The sequence below is a fragment of the Nicotiana attenuata genome, chromosome 9 (assembly GCF_001879085.1).
Source record: "Nicotiana attenuata strain UT chromosome 9, NIATTr2, whole genome shotgun sequence".
Classification (NCBI taxonomy): domain Eukaryota; kingdom Viridiplantae; phylum Streptophyta; class Magnoliopsida; order Solanales; family Solanaceae; genus Nicotiana; species Nicotiana attenuata.
This window is the reverse complement of record NC_031997.1, coordinates 21,109,957-21,128,378: the sequence shown is the minus strand read 5'-3', so window position 1 is coordinate 21,128,378 and position 18,422 is coordinate 21,109,957. Positions and strand designations below refer to the sequence as shown.

The window sequence follows — 18,422 nt, the reverse complement described above, 5'->3', positions numbered from 1 at the left end:
TTGGCTTAAAAGCCCAAGTTTGACTTCGGTCAACATTTTGAGTAAACATCCTGGGAATCAGGATTTGAAGGTTCCAACAGGTTTGTATGATGATTTCAGACTTGGGCGTATGTCAGGATTGGGTTTTGGATGACCCGGGAGCGTTTTGGCACCTAATAGTGAAAGTAGATTCCTTTCGGATTTTTGAAGTTCTTCAAATTTGGTTTGGAGCGGGTTTTTGTGATATCGAGGTCCGAATGGAATTTTGAGATCGGGAATAGTTTTGTAATGTCATTTATGACTTGCACGCAAAATTTGGCATCAATCTGAGTAGTATAAGTACGTTTCGGCACATTGGGAGTAGATTGAAGAACTTGAAGTTCATAAGTTGATTCAATTGATTTTAGGGTGTGATTCTTCGATTTAGCGTTGTTTCAGACTTTCCGAGGGTTCGTGCAAGTCCGTTTTATGATTCTAAATTTGTCGGTATGTTCGGCAGGGCCCCGGAGGCCCCGAGCGTCAATTGGACGAGGCTCAAGCTATGTTGAAAAATTTGAGAAGGAGTTGAAGCTCCTGTTCTGTCATAACCGTACCTGCGGTTGGCCAGCCGCAGGTGCGAGCCCGCAGAAGCGGCTAACCCATCGTAGATGCGGCCCAAGGGGAGGATCCCAAGTTCCGCAGATGCGGCTCCTCTTCCGCGGAAGCGAAACCGCAGAAGCGGTCACTAGACTGCAGATGCAGCTCCAGCTAGCCCGGCCCAATTCCGTAGAAGCGGACGCTCCCACGCAAAAGCGAGACCGTAGATGCGGCCCCCTAACTGCAGGTGCTGAAATCGCTGAAGGCAGTGGCGTTCATTTAATACAGGAATGTGTCATTTTTGACACATTTCACTTCATTCTTGGGTGATTTGGGAGCTTCGAAAGGGGAGATTTCAGCCTAGCTTTGTGAAGTAAGTTATTTCTACTTAATGTGAGTTTAATACATAGTTTATGGGTAGATTACAACATGTAAATTAGTGGAAATTATGGGTTTAGAGTAAAACCTACGATTTTGATAAAAACAAGATTTAACCACGAAATTCGTTATGGAATGAAGTAAAAATCAAATATTCTTGATCCTTGGGTTATTGGTAACAACTTTCTACGAAAATTTCCGGAATCCGGGCACGTGGGCCCGGGGATGAATTTTAGGAACCTCGCATTTAGGGTTGGGAAATTAGTTTAATAGTTAGAATATGAACTCTTGAGCATATATTGACTAGTCTTACCCCATTTGAATGGTTTTGGATCGTTCGGCTCCGATTAGAGGGTTTGAGCGCATTCTTGAATTTGGAAGTAAGCTTTGGGACGAGGTAAGTCTCCTTTCTAACCTTGTAAGAGGGAATTAATCCCATAGGTGAATTAAATAAATTTAAGTGACTATCTGTGGGGACTACATATGTACGTGGTGACGAGAGTCCGTACGTAGCTACTATTATGCTAATTTTTCGGGTTGTTTAGAACCTGTATCATGCTATATTTGCAAATGCCTGCGTCCTTACTTGCTAGTAATATCACTTAAGTCATGCTGGAAATTGGTAAATAAATATAGACGGCTAAACCCATTTACTTGAGAATTTGCATGAATTACATTATTATAAATGGACAATGTGTGCTTCCTTGATAATAAATTATTATATGTGGATCAGGCCGAGCGCCTCGGTAGTAAATAGATGATCTATGGTTCGCGCCATTCGACCCTCTGGCAGTGCACAGTTTAATATTATGTTGGACCGGGCCGTACGACCTCGGCATAATGTGTGCATGTTATTTATTTGGAACTTCCCGTGATTTACACTGCTTAAATGCTTGAAATGTAAGCTGTTACTTGATGTGATTGAAACTTGACATGTTGTTTATGAAAGAATGTCTTACTTCTCCATGATCGTAATTTGTCATTATTATTCATGCTATCCATATTTGGCGTAACACTTGAATTATATTATTATTGACCCTAGTAAGTGTCAAGTCGACCCCTCGTCACAACTTCTTCGACGTTAGACTGGATACTTACTGGGTACATATTATTTATGTACTCATACTATGCTTTTGTTCTTAAATGTACAGGATTTGAGGCAGGTGCATATGGCTATCGGTCCGGCGCGCATCCCTGATACTTGATCGAGATCTCATGATGAGTTGCCCTCTTCCGAGCCGTTCTGCAGCATACCGGAGTTTCTCCTTTTGTTATTACTGTCTATTCTATCTCAGGCAGTAGGATTGTTATATTCTTTTGTATATTCTACTAGTTGCCCTCATACTTGTGACACTACTTCCTCTCACACACATTAGTAGACAATTATATTTGGGTTGTATTTATATTGTTATGATCCACTTTAGTCTTTCCCGATTCACTCGCCTTATAATTTGTTAATTATCGATTGTTTTGACTTTAAGTTAAGTAAATGTCGAGAGTAGTAATTTAAAAGAATGAGAACTCACTAGTTGATTAGGGTTGGCTTGCCCAACAACGGTATTGGGCGCCATCATGACCTATAATGGAAATTGGGTCATGACAACATGGTATCATAGCAGTTCACGTAGGTCTCACAAGTCATGGGCAAACCTAATAGAGTGTTTCGGATCGGTACGAAGACGTCTGTACTTATCTTCGAGAGGCTATAGTGTGATAGGAAACTACTCTTTATTCATCTTCTATCATGCAGTTGATGGTATGCTAAATTTCCTTCTTCTATTCTCTGACAGATGGTGAGGACGCGCACGACAGACATTCTAGACCCGGGAGGGGCTGCTCCCCCCATTGCTAGAGGCCGAGGTAGAGGTCGGGGGAGTGTACCGGCCCGAGGTAGGGGACGAGGGCATCCCAGAGCTGCCCCAGTTGCACCACCGACGGATCCTGCGGGGGATCCCATTATTGAGGAGCAGGGCGAGGTGCCCGCAGCAGAGCCAACCCCAGCGGACTTCATGACAGCACCAGGCTTTCAGGAGGTCATGGGCCGTATGCTGCGGTTCATGGAATTTATGACCCAGGCTGATTTATTTCCAGTACACTCAGCCACATCTCATGCGACAGAGGGAGCACAGACCCCTGCAGCTGCAGTGTATCAGACTCCGGGGGCACTACCCGCGGATGGGGCCCATCCAGTTGCCGCAGTGGTACCCGAGACCAAACCAGCTACGGACGGTGATCCGTAGGAAGTTATTGGATAGATGGACTAGGCTACACCCTCCTATCTTTGGGGGCGAGCATCATGAGGATGCCCAGGATTTTATTGATAGGTGTTGGGACAGACTGCACAACATGAGGATATTGGAGTCTCATGGGGTTGACTTCACTACTTTCCAGCTGGAGGGCAGGGCCCGTAGATGGTGGCAGGCCAGCGGGTTCTCCTCCCATTATTTGGGGACAGTTCACACAGATTTTCTTGGATAGTTATATTGCACCCTTTAAGAGGGAAGAGTTGCGGTATCAGTTTGAGCAGCTTGAGCAGGGTAAGATGTCAGTGATCGACTATGAGGTGAGGTTTTCTGAGTTGTCTCGCCATGCACTAATGATACTTCCTACGGACGCAGAGAGAGTGCGGAGGTTTGTTGCAGGGTTGCACTCTGGTATTAGGGCCAACATGGCCCGAGAGGTTAAGATGGGGACTCCTTATCAGCTGGTAGTGGAGATTGCCCGAAGGATTGAGGGCTACAGTCTGAGAGGTAGAGAGCAGATGCAGCAGGACAAAAGGGCTCGATTCTCTGGAGAGTTTAGAGGTGCCTCGGCTAGGGGCAGAGGTTAGTATGGGAGGGGTCATCCCAGCAAGACCCCATATTCGGTGCCACCACCTCCTTTAGGTGCTCCAGCGCTACCCTATTTTAGCGCCATACCAGAGAGTTCTTTCCGCTCGCTAGCCGTCCAAGGTTCTTCCAGTGGGTATTCAGTTCCCTAGGGTTCTTCCAGCTCCTACTTTAGTACTGTACCGAAGAGTTCATACCGCCCACCGGCTATTCAGGCTTCTTCTAGTGGGTCTACAGGCAATCAGTGTTAGACATCAGGGCAGCAGGTCACCGCACCGAGGGGTTGTTTCGAGTGCGGAGATCTCGGTCATATGAGGAGATTCTGCCCCAGACTTCAGGGAAAGGCAGTGCAGCAGGATCAGTAGCCCATGATTACCGCATCGGTTGTCCGGCTGTCCGGCCGCCCAAAGGTGGAGGACAAACTGGTAAGGGCCATCCTAGAGGTGGAGGCAAGGCAGGGGGAGGTCAGCTAGCTACTGTTCAGTCAGGTGGAGGCCAGCCAGCCGACGCTTCAGTCAGGTTCTATGCCTTTCTGGCCAGACCAGATGCATTGGCCTCAGATGCCGTTATCACAGGTATTATTTCTGTCTGCAGTAGGGATGCTTCAGTATTATTTAATCTAGGGTCTACCTATTCATATGTATCATCTCATTTTCCTCATTTCCTGGATATTCCTCGTTAGTCCTTGGGTACTCCTGTTTATGTGTCCACTATTGTGGGCGATTCTGTGGTTGTGGATCGGATCTATCCATCCTGTGTGGTCACATTCTGTGGTTTTGAAACTAGAGTAGATCTCCTGTTGCTTGATATGACCGACTTTGAGGTCATCCTGGGCATGTACTGGTTATCCCCATATCACGCCGTCCTAGATTGCCATGCCAAGACTGTTATTTTAGCGATGCCAGAGTTGCCAAGGTTGGAGTGGAAGGGTTCCTCAGTTAGTACACCCGGCCGGGTTATTTCTTTTCTGAAGGCTCGACATATGGTCGAGAAGGGTTGTTTGGCTTATCTAGCTTATGTTCGGGACACCACCGCAGAGTCTCCGATGATTGATTAAGTTCCAGTAGCGCGGGAGTTCGCCGATGTGTTCCCTTCTAACCTTCCAGGCATGCCTCTGTTTCATGATATTTATTTCTGTATTAATTTGGCTCCAAGCACCCATCCTATATCTATCCCACCGTATCGTATGGCTCGGAAAGAGTTGAAGGAATTAAAGGAACAGCTTGAGGAGTTGTTAGCAAAGGGGTTTGTGAGACCGAGTGTGTCACCTTGGGGTGAACCAGTATTGTTTGTGAAGAAGAAGGATGGGACTGTGCGGATGTGCATTGATTACCACCAGTTGAACAAGGTTACCATCAAGAACAAGTACCCGTTGCCGCGCATTGATGATTTGTTCAACCAGTTGCTGGGTGCTAGGTTCTCTAAGATCGACTTAAGGTCAGGGTATCATCAGGTGAAGATTCGGGACTCGGATGTCCAGAAGACTGCTTTCCGTACTAGATATGGCCATTATGAGTTTTTGGTGATGTCCTTCGGCTTGACTAATGCCCCAGCAACGTTTATAGATTTGATGAACAGGGTGTTTAGGCCTTATATTGATTCCATTGTTATTGTCTTCACTGATGACATCTTGATCTACTCACGTAGCCTGGGGGAGCACGAGCAGCATTTGAGAGTAGTGCTTCAGACATTGGGAGAGCAGAAGCTATATGCTAAGTTCTGCAAGTGTGAGTTTCGGCTTGAGTGAGTAGCATTCTTGGGGCATGTCGTATCAGGAGAAGGTATTAAGGTGGATCCTAAGAAAATTAAGGCAGTTCAGAGTTGGCCACGTCCTACTTTAGTGAATGAGATCAGGAGTTTCCTGGGGTTAGCAGGTTATTACCGATTTGTGCAGGGCTTTTCATCCATTGCATAACCGTTGACTAGATTGACCCAGAAAGGTGCTACTTTCCGTTGGTCCGATGATTGTGAGACGAGCTTTCAGAAGCTCAAGACAGCTTTGTCTACAGCACCGGTTCTAGTATTGCCTTCCGGATCGGGGATGTATACGGTATATTGCGACGCTTCACGCCTTGGCTTGGGTCGTGTAGTGATGTAGGAGGGGCGAGTTATTACATATGTTACGCATCAGCTGAAGATTCATGAGAAGAATTACTCCGTGCATGATCTGGAGTTAGCGGCGCTTGTTCATGCTCTTAAGATATGGAAGCATTATCTGTATGGGGTGTCATGTGAGGTTTATAGTGATCATCGCAACTTTCAGCATTTGTTCAAGCAGAGAGATCTCAATTTGAGGCAGCGTAGATGGCTTGAGTTACTGAAGGATTATGACATCACCATTCTTTATCATCCGGGCAAGGCAAATGTGGTTGCAGATGCCTTAAGTAGGAAAGCAGAGAGTATGGGTAGCTTGGCATATATTTCTGCGGAGGAGAGGCCACTAGCTTTGGACGTTCAGTCCTTGGCTAACAGACTTGTGAGGTTGAATATTTCAGAGCCCAGCCGAGTCCTTGCGTGTGTTGTTGCCCAGTCTTCACTATTGGGATAGATCAAGGCTCGGCAGTTCGATGATCCGCATTTGGCAATTCTCAGAGAGACGGTACTACAGGGTAGTGCCAAGGAGATTTCCATTGGCGAGGATGGTGTTCTGTGACTCCAGGGTCGCCTATGTGTTCCTAATGTCGATGGCTTGAGGGAGAAGATTCTAGAGGAGGCACACAGTTCACAGTATTCCATTCATCCAGGTGCTACGAAGATGTATCGTGATCTGAGGCAGCATTATTGATAGCGGCGTATGAAGATAGATATAGTTGAGTATGTGGCTAGGTGCTTGAATTGCCGGCAGGTTAAGTATGAGCACCATAGGCCAGGTGGCCTACTTCAGCAGATGCCTATTCCTGAGTGGAAATGGGAGCGCATTACTATGGACATCGTAGTTGGGTTGCCGCGGACCTTGCGGAAGTTTGATGCAGTTTGGGTCATTGTCGATAGGTTGACCAAGTCGGCACATTTCATTCCGGTTGTGACTACTTATACATTAGAGAGGTTGGCTCATATCTATATTCGGGAGATTGTTCGGTTGCACGGTGTGCCTGTTTCCATCGTATCAGATAGAGGCCCTCAGTTCACTTCCCATTTCTGGAGAGCCGTACAGAGTGAGTTGGGGACCCGTGTAGAGCTCAGCACAGCATTTCACCCGCAGACCGACGGGCAATCGGAGCGGACAGTTCAGATTCTGGAGGACATGCTTAGAGGATGTGTGATTGACTTTGGAGGGCAGTGGGATCAGTTCCTGCCTTCGGCCGAGTTTGCTTACAATAACAGTTATCAGTCAAGCATCGAGATGGCTCCATTTGAGGCTTTATATGGTCGGCGATGTCGATCTCCTATGGGGGGTTTGAGCTTGGTGAGGCTAAGTTATATGGTACAGATTTGGTGAAAGATGCCTTGGAAAAGGTAAAGTTGATCTAGGTGCGACTTCGCACAACACAGTCCAAACAGAAGAGTTACGCGGATCAGAAGGCGTGGGATGTACCATTCATGGTCGGCTAGAAGGTTCTCTTGAAAGTCTCGCTGATGAAGGGTATTATGAGATTCGAAAAGAAGGGCAAGTTGAGCCCCAGGTTTATAGGCCCATTTGAGGTGTTGAGGCGAGTTGGGGAGGTTGCTTATGAGCTTGCTTTACCCCCAGCCTATCGGGATTTCATCCGTCTTTTCACGTTTCCATGCTCCGGAGGTACTACGCTGACCTGTTGCATGTGTTAGACTTCAGCACTATTTAGCTAGACGAGAGCTTGGGGTATGAGGAGGAGCCAATTGCTATTGTTGATAGACAGGATCGCCACTTGATATCCAAGAGGATTTCCGCGGTAAAGGTTCAGTGGAGGGGCCAACCAGTCGAGGAGGCAACCTGGGAGTCCGAGGAGGACATGCGGAGCAGATATCCACACTTATTTAGCACTTCAGGTATGAATCTAAACCCGTTCGAGGACGAACGTCTGTTTAAGAGGTGGAGAATGTAACGACCCGACTGGTCGTTTTGCTTTTTAAAACCCCGTTCCCCTAAATAAGATTCCTATGCTTGCTATTACTGATTTATGACTTGCGGGGATTGTTGGTATGGGATTTGGAAGAGTTTGGGTTGATATCGGAACACTTGGTTCCTTAAGGTTGGCTAAAAAGGCCAAGTTTGACTTCGGTCAACATTTTCAGTAAACGACCTCAGAATTAGGATTTGAAGGTTGTTGGCCCAAGAAAAGGTGAAGTTTTGAAGAATGACAAAAGAACTCAGTCATGGACCAGGTCCATCGTGTGAAGCACAGTCATGATCAACCTATACATGTGAGATGCATGTGAAGGAGATAAGTCCTACTGATCAAGCAACAATATCTCCTGATCTGATCGAAAAGGTTGCATATTGGATAAGGGGAGAAAGTCTCCTTATATGAAGAGAACACAATCCGGATAAAGATAGTGTTGGAGTTTGAGATCTTCAAGGACTCAACTACGAAAGAAGGTCAGCAATTGAGTCCCAATCAAACTCTGATTACTAACCTATTAAAAGACAGTGATTTACAGGATGGCACTTACGCAGAAGTTAAACTAATTTGAGAGCAAAAGAGCAAGGCGTTTTTGCAAGCAATTTATGTGAGATTTGAGTATGCACTCCTGAAGCTACTTGAACGAGATAGAAGAACCAATTCCATTGTGTCTTTCTTTTATTTTAGTTCAATTGTAGTAGGTGGTTTAAAGTTGTACCTTTCAGCTTTCATAGAAGCAATTGTATTAGGTACTTAGAGTTTTCAAGTTATAAGATAACTTGAAGTTGTCGCAACAGTTGAGGCTGTGTGCTACAACGGGATTAGAGTAATCCTTAGGTTTACAAAGAGTTTTAGTAAATGCAGTTTTGGCTCAGTGATATTAGTGGAAGTTTGGGAAAATCCTACTGAGTAGTAGGTCGTGGTTTTTTCACCTTTTGAGCTAGGTGTTTTCCACGTAAAAAATCGATGTGTTCTTTATTTTATGTACTTATTATTCCGCAAACAGTAGTTAGAACACCTAGAAGAACCTAGTTCTTCTAGAGCGAAAATCGGGTACCACACATATCACCCCCCCCCCCACTCTTGTGTGGTATTGACGTTTAGAACATCAATTGGTATCAGAGCGGGTTATCCTTGAAGAGGCTAACACCTTAGGAAAAGATCAACATGAGTGCACCACCTGGGAACTGGGAAGGGCAATCCACTGCTAGGCCTCCACTCTTCAATGGTCAGTACTATTCCTGGTGGAAGAACAGGATGAGAGATCATATCATAGGAGAGGACTATGAACTCTGGGACATAGTCACTGATGGTCCTTTGGCAACTATAAAGAAGAATGAGGAAGGAGTGGATGTGCCAACGACAAGAGCTGACTGTACTGTTGAAGACCTGAAGAAGTGGAAAAAGAATGTCAAGGCCAAGAAATGGCTTGTGTGTGGACTAGGTCCAGATGAGTACAGTAGAATTCAAAGATGTACCACTGCTAAGGAAATCTGGGACACTTTGCAAGTGGCTCATGAAGGAACACCTCAAGTGAAGAGGTCCAGAGGAACACTGCTGTATTCTCAATATGAGAATTTCACCATGAAGGAAGGAGAAACCATCAAAGAGATGTATACAAGGTTCACCACACTGACAAATGAACTTAAGTCTCTTGGAAGGATTATCCTTGAAGAAGACAAAGTTGAGAAGATTTTAACAAGGGTTCTGCCAGTCTCTTGGGAAAGCAAAATCACTGCTATTCAGGAATCAAAGAATATTGCTACCCTTAAGCTGGATGAACTAATTGGAAACCTTACTGCCTATGAACTGAGAAGGCAAACCATGAAAATGGATGCACCCAAGAAGGAAAGAAGTCTGGCTCTTAGAATTGCTAAAGGTTCAGATCTGGAGGATGAGGAAATGGCTATGATCACAAGAGATTTTTCAAAAAGTACCTGATGAGAGGAAAGGGTTCTTCTAGAGGTACAACCTTCAACAAACCAAGGGCTCCTGAGAAACAGACCAATGAGGGTTGCTACAAATGTGGTAAGACTGATCACATGATCAAGAATTGTCCTCAATAGGAAATTGAGTGGAAGAAGGAAAGGGCTGAACAAAGAACAAAGAAGGAGCAGGTTCAACCAAAAAGAAACAAAAGATCAACAAAGGCTATGGTTGCTGCCTGGGGAGAAATATCAGATGAGGACTCAGAAGATGAAGCTGGAGATGAACAAGCACTTATGGCCATCGGAGAATCAGATGATGAACAAGAGGTAAGTATTCTTCATCTCAAAGACAAGATTAAATTCCTGTCTAAAGAAAGGTTGTCTGAGCTACTGCTAGACTTCATTGATGAGTCTGAGATAATTAACAATGAGAAGGAAGAACTGTCTAGGGAATGTGTGATCTTAAAAGCCAAGTGCAAAAATCTAGAGTCTAGGGCTAATGAGAGTGAAAGTAAAAATGCTGAGTTGAAGAACCAGGTTCTTGAACTTGACACTAGTGTCATAGAACTTAGGTCTAAGAACTTAAAACTGAAATTAGGAACAGGAAAGAAGAAAGCTGATCACACACATCTCACACTAGAAGAAAACTTAGGAAAAATGAAGGATGAGTTGTACGGGAAGGATGAGCAGATAAGAGTATTAAAAGAAGATCTAGGGAAAATAAAACATGAACTAGACAGAACTTGCAAATGGAACAAGGCTTCAAATGCACTCTCCTGGCTACAAGAACATCACAGTAGCAACAAAAGAGGACTTGGCTATGGGACTCAAGCACCTAAGTGGGATCCTAAAAGCAAGTACCTCACTCTTCCTAAGAACAAAATCTGCACACACTGTGGCAAGACCGGCCATTACAAAAATGAATGTAATGCAAAAGAAAAGGCCAGTCAAAAGAACAAAGCTTTTGTTCAAAAAAAATAGGCTGCCTGGATGGGCTAGAAGTAATCTGATTTATCCCTTTGCCTATAGAAAGGGACCCAAACTAGTTTGGGTTCCTAAGACTAACCCCTGATTTCTTTTTGCATGTCCAAGTGAAGGGAAGTAGCCAAATATAGTACATGGATAGTGGCTGCTCAAAACATATGACTGAAAGCAAGAACCAGTTCCTGTCACTTGAGGACCTAAAGGGAGGTAATGTCTCCTTTGGAAATGGGAAGAAAGGTGAGATTATTGGGGTTTGAAATGTAGGTAAGACAGACTCTCACTCCATTGAGAATGTCTACTTGATAGATGGCTTGAAATACAGCCCGATCAGTGTGTCACAACTGTGTGGCAGAGGTAACCTTGTAGCATTCACCTCTACTAAATGCTTTGTGATTAACCTTACCACTGACAAGATTGTTTTGCAGGGAAAAAGAGTTAACAATATTTACATTGTAGATTTGTCTACTCCCTCAGAAAATGAACTAACCTGCCTAACTGTGCTGGATAATGATTCCCTCCTGTGGCACAAAAGACTTGGTCATGCCAGTTTGAATCAGCTAAACAAATTAGTCTCTAAGGACTTGGTGATAGGGTTACCTAACATCAAGTTCAAGGAAGACAAAGTTTGTGAGGCTTGTGCAAGGGGGAAGCAGGTAAGATCATCCTTCAAAAGCAAGAAAATGGTAAGCACAACCAAGTTATTGGAACTGGTCCATATGGATCTCTGTGGTCCAATGAGAACCATGAGCAGAGGTGGAAAGAAATATGTAATGGTACTTGTTGATGATTGTTCTAGATTTACCTGGGTACTATTTCTAACATCTAAAGATAAAGCATTTGACATGTTTACTGCCTTTGTTAGGAAAACTCAGAAACAATTAGGAAATCAACTTGCATCCATTAGGTCTGATCATGGAACTGAATTTGAAAATGCTAAGTTTGTTGAATTCTGTGATGAAAATGGTATAGATCATAACTTCTCTGCCCCTAGGACTCCTCAACAAAATAGAGTAGTTGAAAGAAAGAACGGGACTCTTGAAGACATGGCTAGGACTATGCTTCTTTCTAGTAAGCTGCCCCATAGCTTCTGGGCAGAGGCTGTAAACACTGAATGTTACATTATAAATAGATGCATGACTAGACCTCTTGTAGAGAAGACTCCCTATGAGTTACTTAAAGGGAGAAAACCAAATATATCCCATCTTAGGGCATTTGGATGTAAGTGCTTTGTGCACAATAATAGAAAAGACTCCCTAGGTAAGTTTGATCCCAGAAGTGATGAGGGAGTATTCTTGGGATATTCTTCACATAGCAAAGTATATAAAGTGTTCAGTAAAAGAACTTTGTGTGTAGAAGAAAGTGTGCATGTAGTATTTGATGAAACTAACATTCTTTCTGAGAGACAGGAACATGAAGATGAAGCCATTGGATTGGTAAAGGATTTGACTGAAGCCTCAGCACAAGTCAAAGTGGCACCAAAAGAAGGAACAGGTTCTTCTATTCAGGGCAACCTGACAGGGGGAACTAATCAAAGAGGAATTGAAATAAATCCCCTAAAAGAACCTGTCATGACCCTGTTCCTCAGCAACAGAACATGGGAGAAACATCTAGTAAGAACCAGTTGGTTGTGAAACCTCACAAGTATCAAAGTTCTCATCCAATTGAGAACATTATCACTGATCCAACATCTGGAGTCAAAACTAGATCACAATTAAAGAATCTGTGTGCTTTTGATGACTTTTTATCTCTTATTGGACCTAAAAATATTGTTGAGGCTTTGCAGGATGCAAATTGGGTCAATGCAATGCAAGATGAACTCAATCAGTTTGAGAGAAGTCAAATTTGGTATCTAGTTCCAAGACCCAAGGATAGATCAGTTATGGTACAAATGNTTCAAGTTGTGCTTTATGTAAAGGCTATACAATTTTCTGTTTGATTTTTTGTCCCTCTGACTATATATAGGTGTGACTTGGAGAGTATCCCAACAAAAGGTTAGGGTTTGTTCATATTGAGGATGTAGTGGCAGCTCATATTTAGTAATGGAGGACAAAAAGCTTCAGGTAGATACATATGTTCAAACTCAGTGCAACACATGTCGCAGATCATTGACATGTTAAGGACCAAGTATCCATCTTATCCTTTTGAGAACAAGTAAGCAGATCAACTGAAGTTTCAAACCCCTTTCTTTTTGGATTTAGTTTATATATACTGACAGTGTAACGATCAGTGAATTTTTACTTGTGATAGCAGGTTGGTTACTACTTTTATCAAATACTAATTAATGTTTATCAAGAAATTTACCTATTTTTACTTAATAAATGACCTGATTATGTAAATAATTTTTATACCGTCAATGAATAGAACTTAAACTCTCCTTTGTTTTTCCTTTTTAGGTGTAGCAGCCAAGAAGGAGAAGACATGCCACATAGCATGGACACCAGCAAGATAACTGAATTGGGTCTCCCTCCTCTAAAGACTCTCACTCGAATGTTTGATGATTGCATTAAGAGTTTCCAAGAAAAGGGATTCCTATGAGATATACCTAAGTTGTTACCTCTATATGTGACCTACAAGTTCTTTGTGCTTGGACAAAAGGGTTTAAGTAAAAATTGAAGTGTTCCACTCCTTTACAAGAAATAAAAGAGTTACTAATATCCTTTATACTGTATTGGGGAAAAACTTGACATTAGCTTATTTAAGAAAGTGAAGTTAAGAAATTCAATCTCAAGGCTTAAATAAAATGGCTTATTCAAGAATGTCACTCAGTGGGGGTGATGCTTCTAAGTGAAATGTGTTGCTACCAATTTGGTAAGGCCACAAAACATTGATTGGAGTATTGTCAATATTGTCAAGAAAAATAAATATCGGACGTAACTCAATCCCAAAGAGTCCAGGACCGGATATCTAGTGCGTAGATAAAATAACATGGGAACTCAATATTAGTAAACCAAAAATAGGAATAGTCTGATCTAATATCATGTCAAGAAAGTAGATCTTCGACCTGACTCAATCACAAAAATTAGCATATGAAATAAAGATTGTCAAAAACCATATAAAGAACCAATTATTCTGTCAATCTATCCGGGACACGCAAACAAATATCATACGAACATGGCAATAAATATAGTGGCAATAGGAGTGCAATCATAGAGAATAACTTGTTGTATTTCTATTCATGAATACAAGAGATTTATACATTTACACTAGACTCTATCAAAGGAAACAAAATCAAACAAAATAAAGGAAAATATCCTAAGGATCAGCTCCTATAATTAAGTCACCTATCTATGGAAAGTAATCTATTTACATCTCACTAATTATTCTGTAATACTCCCCCTCAAGCTTGAGCATAGATACTAAGCATGCCCAGCTTGTTACAAAGGTAATCAACTCGAGTTCCATGCAACGCCTTTGTGAACAAATCAGCTAATTGCTCTCATGACTTCACTTAGCCAGTGGAAATCAAGTTTTCCTGAATTTTCTCACGAATAAAAATGACAGTAAACATGAATATGTTTAGTTCTTTCATGATACTCTGGATTTGAGGCAATATGAAGAGCAACTTGTTTATCAACTAGGGTTTTGCCGGTGTATAATGCTTCAACCCAATTTTAGTTAAAAGATGATGTATTCACATAATCTCACACGTAGACTGTGACATAGCTCCATACTCGGATTCTGCACTAGATCGAGATACAACACTTTGTTTCTTAATCCTCCACGATACCAGGTTCCCTTCAACAAAGACACAATAGCCTGTAGTAGATCTGATATCAATTTGGATCCGGCCCAATCAACAACTGCAAAACACTCAACACGAGTATGGCTGTGGTTGCTATACAATATGCCAAGTCCAGGAGCTTCTTTCAAGTAACATAAAATATGTTCCAAAGCTGCCCAGTAATTTATCGTAGACGCTAGGTTTGAGCGTTCAGTACTTCGGCACGGTATCTAATAACTACGGTTCGGTACTTCGGTATTCGATATATCAATTGTGAAAATCAAATACCGTACCAATGTATTTCGGTACGGTTCGGTATTTTCTTATTTAGTTCGGTACGGTTTCGGTATCATACCAAAGTCTTTCAAATCTCCCAAGAATATTCTTAACGTCTCTTCTGCTGAGAATTCAACCTCTTTGTGCACATATATGTATTTTCCTTTTTGCTTTGATTTCATCAAGAGCTGATTTGGCTCAAAGGAAAACATAGAAAATAGAAAAGGAAAAGGGGGTAAGCAGAAGAAGCCACTATCGTAAGTCTCTAAGCCTAAGGGAGGCCGCTAGGCATAAAGGAATAGGTAATTAAGGTGGTTGGGGTGTTGGGCTTAGACTTATTGGGATGGAAAGCAGAAATAGAGGTGGGCTTGGACTTAAATATTTCGATATTTCGGTATACCGAAATGCCAACTGTGCTCGGAGACCAGGGTACCCCTAACCCTTGCACACATAATGAACCATTACTCTCCAAGAATTTTCCGTGGGGGAGTAATAAACTTTAGTAAACATGGTCATCACGCTCTGGCTACCAGCGTAGACGACGATAACGATTGTGGATGGATGGAACAGTTCGTCGTCATTGCTGCCAGGGACATCATCCTGACCGCAACTCTAACTTTTCCTGAGTCGTGGAATTACTTTCGTAAGTTTTCAGTCAATCGCTTCCTTTTCCCGTGAAAAGATCATCTTTGATTTTGTTAATTTTCCATTTTCTTTGTTTCAGGTACTCGCCGGGAACCTCCAAGGAGCCAAGGCCTAGACCAATGGGTTCAGAAAATTCTGGAAATTACAACTCTAGAATCCCGACGGTGGAAGGAGATGTCACCCAAATATGGGTGGAAATCCAAGCACCATGGTACGTAAAAATCCTTCTTTCTTTTATGTTCGAGAACAAGAAATCTCATGAATAAGTTGCTGACTCCGATTTTATCTTACAGGGCTTTCGAGGGGCTTTGTCACCTGCCTTGAGGTCGACGCCTTAGATGACCCCGAGGAGGCTAGAAGGGTGCTGCAAAATGATTTGCTCGAAGCAGAGCTCGTGGATCTGCTTCCGGTGAGGGTGCCTCCTCTCGGAGTCCCCAGCCCAAGGACAAAAAATCAAAGAAAAACGTTCCTCCTCGGCTGGGACTCAGGAGAAGAGAGTAAAGAAAATGCCATCCTAGCCGGCCATAGTGGTAATCGTGGATGTGGGGGAAACCACTGATGAAGAGGTTTCCTATCAAAGAAGAAAAATATCTTCATCAGATCAATCGGGGGAGCTTCAAAACCCAACATCAGATGAAGTCGAGGCCCTTTTGGGTGAGATGGGCTTGGTCGAGAATGCTGATTCTCTCTTCTCCGCCCTCATTGTTGTCTCTGGTCCAAGGAGTTCGGACCCTGGACCTCTCCTGCCACCAACCACTGAGAAAATAACAAAAGACACTCCTTCTGCCACAATTGCTTCTTCTCCTTCCACACTAATGGCTTCACGCCCACCGACACTAGTTGCTCCTTCTCCACCAGTAACTACCTCTCCTCCACTGTATCGGCTGATCAAGAAAAGGATGCTTCTCCTCCTCGGTCTCCCAAGCACGAGAACTTGGGGGCAGGATTATTCAACCCCTTCCCCAGATCCTCGAGGGAGGAGAAGTTCAACTCTTTCGGTTTCAAAAGAGTGTCATCTTTTATCCAAGCCGATGGAGCTTGTAAATTATCTGAAACCACTGGCTTAGAAGAGAGATTGGAAGAAAATGGGCTTCCTTTCTAGGGAATGCCTGATAAACAACGGCATGCATAGTGCAACACAAGTACCCTACTAGTTTCTCTCTATCTCTTTTTTGATATGTATACACTGCAAGGGTAGATTTAATTCGAATATCTTATTTCCAAGCCAACCTCCTTGTTTTTGAGAGCCTGCAAAGATTGATCCTTGTTACACAAGAGCTTGCTTTCGAGCGGGATCAACTTTTGGCTTAGAGGAACCAGCTTGTTATGCGCCTCCCTTGTCTTTGAAAAGACATATGCCATATATCATATGAAGAGGAATACCTTGGAGGAGGCCAAAGAGGGTATCGCCAACATAGACGATTATATTGCCCAGGCCCGGGAACTGGAGTTATTTGCTCGTGAAAATCTTCCTGCTCGGCCCGCTGCAACTGGCTCCTCGAGTATTGGTTTTTGAGTATTTGGGAACCGAAGGAGTGAATCCTCCTTCCTCTACCAGAGGAATGTAGATCCTTCTCTTTCTTCGGGTTCTAGAGGCAATGAAGTATAACTTCTTTTCTCTTTTTTTCTTCCTTTTTTTTGTATTTTGTAATTATGCCAAACCTTTCACCGAGTTTGGCACGTGATAAATGAAGAATTTTTTTGCTTAAGTGTTGTTTAAAAATATTCCTTTTATGTTTAGTTGATTAAAGCTTCAGGTGTATTTTCATTTGATAGCTTTTGATTCCGGGCATAAATTCTTCCGGAATCTACCCTTTACTATGAGGATTTCATAAGACAGTGCCCTTATTTTTACGGTGCTCTTGAAGAGGACATCTCCTGTTCATTTCAGTACAAGCATTTGAAGTTTTAGTTAACTTTCAAACGATAAAATTAACTCATCATTTGGACAAGAAATAAGATAAAAATAAAAGGACTTTATTTTATTTCTTCTATCTTTAAAAGTACATAGGCATTTGTTTGCTTAAATAAATAAAGTTGTCAATACATTTGTCCAACTTGTTTATTTCTACGGGGCTGATCATGTAGTCCCCGGCCCTGATGATGGGCAACCATTTGCTTAAATAAATAAATTTGCCACTATATGTGGCCAACTTGCACAACTTAGGGGCTGATCTTGCAGTCCCCGGCCCTGATGAGACATTATTTTTCCCGGTTCTAGCAGTCATCGATTTTCGTGGAGTTCTTGGTGCCGTATCTTATACTATTCTCCCCCGGTGTTTGAATGCGGAGCATGCGAATTCGAACACAGGAATTCTTGTACCCAAATACGGCTTCACATGTGGAAACAACTTGTGAATGGTTAAATAACCTTTTTTATTAACGTAGAGAAGGCTTGTCATTGAGTCAAAGATTATTTAACCATCCATATAGTTGTTCACCGTTGATGCGAAAGTTGTAATGCTTGCTATTTAAAGGTATTTCCGTTGCCAATGACGCTACCTTCGTAGTATGCTTTACATCGATGCCTCGTTAAAAATCTAGCCAGAAAACCCCGATTGGGATAAAAACTGGTCGAAGGAAAAAAGAGTGCAGCACATACTTTTAGTCTTGGTAGGCTTTATTAGCAATAATACCTTTTGATGTGAGTTATGTTCCAATTGCTAGGTAATTTGACTCCATCTTGATTTTCCAACTCGTATGACCCTTTACTGGTGATAGCTGAAACCCGGTAAGGGTCTTCCCATGTTGTTCCCAGCTTCCCGACATTGACTTCCGAGTTCTCTGAGTCACTTTTTTCAAAACCAAGTCTCCTACCTTGAAGTAACGGAGATTGGCCCTATGATTATAATATCTTTCCATCATTTGCTTTTGGGTCATCATCCTCACGTACTCCAAGTCACTATGTTCGCCGAGCAAGTCCATTCTCACCAGCAACACTTCATTGTTTGCGTCTTCATTTGTTTGGGAAAACCTTAAAGTCGGCTCCCCCACTTCTACCGGTATTAGAGCTTCGTGCCATACATGAGAGAGACAAGTGTTTCTCCATGCTCGACTTTGCCATTGT

The 18,422-nt window shown here is 42.8% G+C and overlaps 1 protein-coding gene across 1 annotated transcript; it reads left to right on the top strand.

Moving 5' to 3' along the window:
- Positions 5,080-5,508, top strand: LOC109232571 (RNA-directed DNA polymerase homolog). Its single transcript, XM_019398336.1, has one exon. It carries the CDS (start codon positions 5,080-5,082, stop codon positions 5,506-5,508), a length of 429 nt encoding a protein of 142 aa, XP_019253881.1.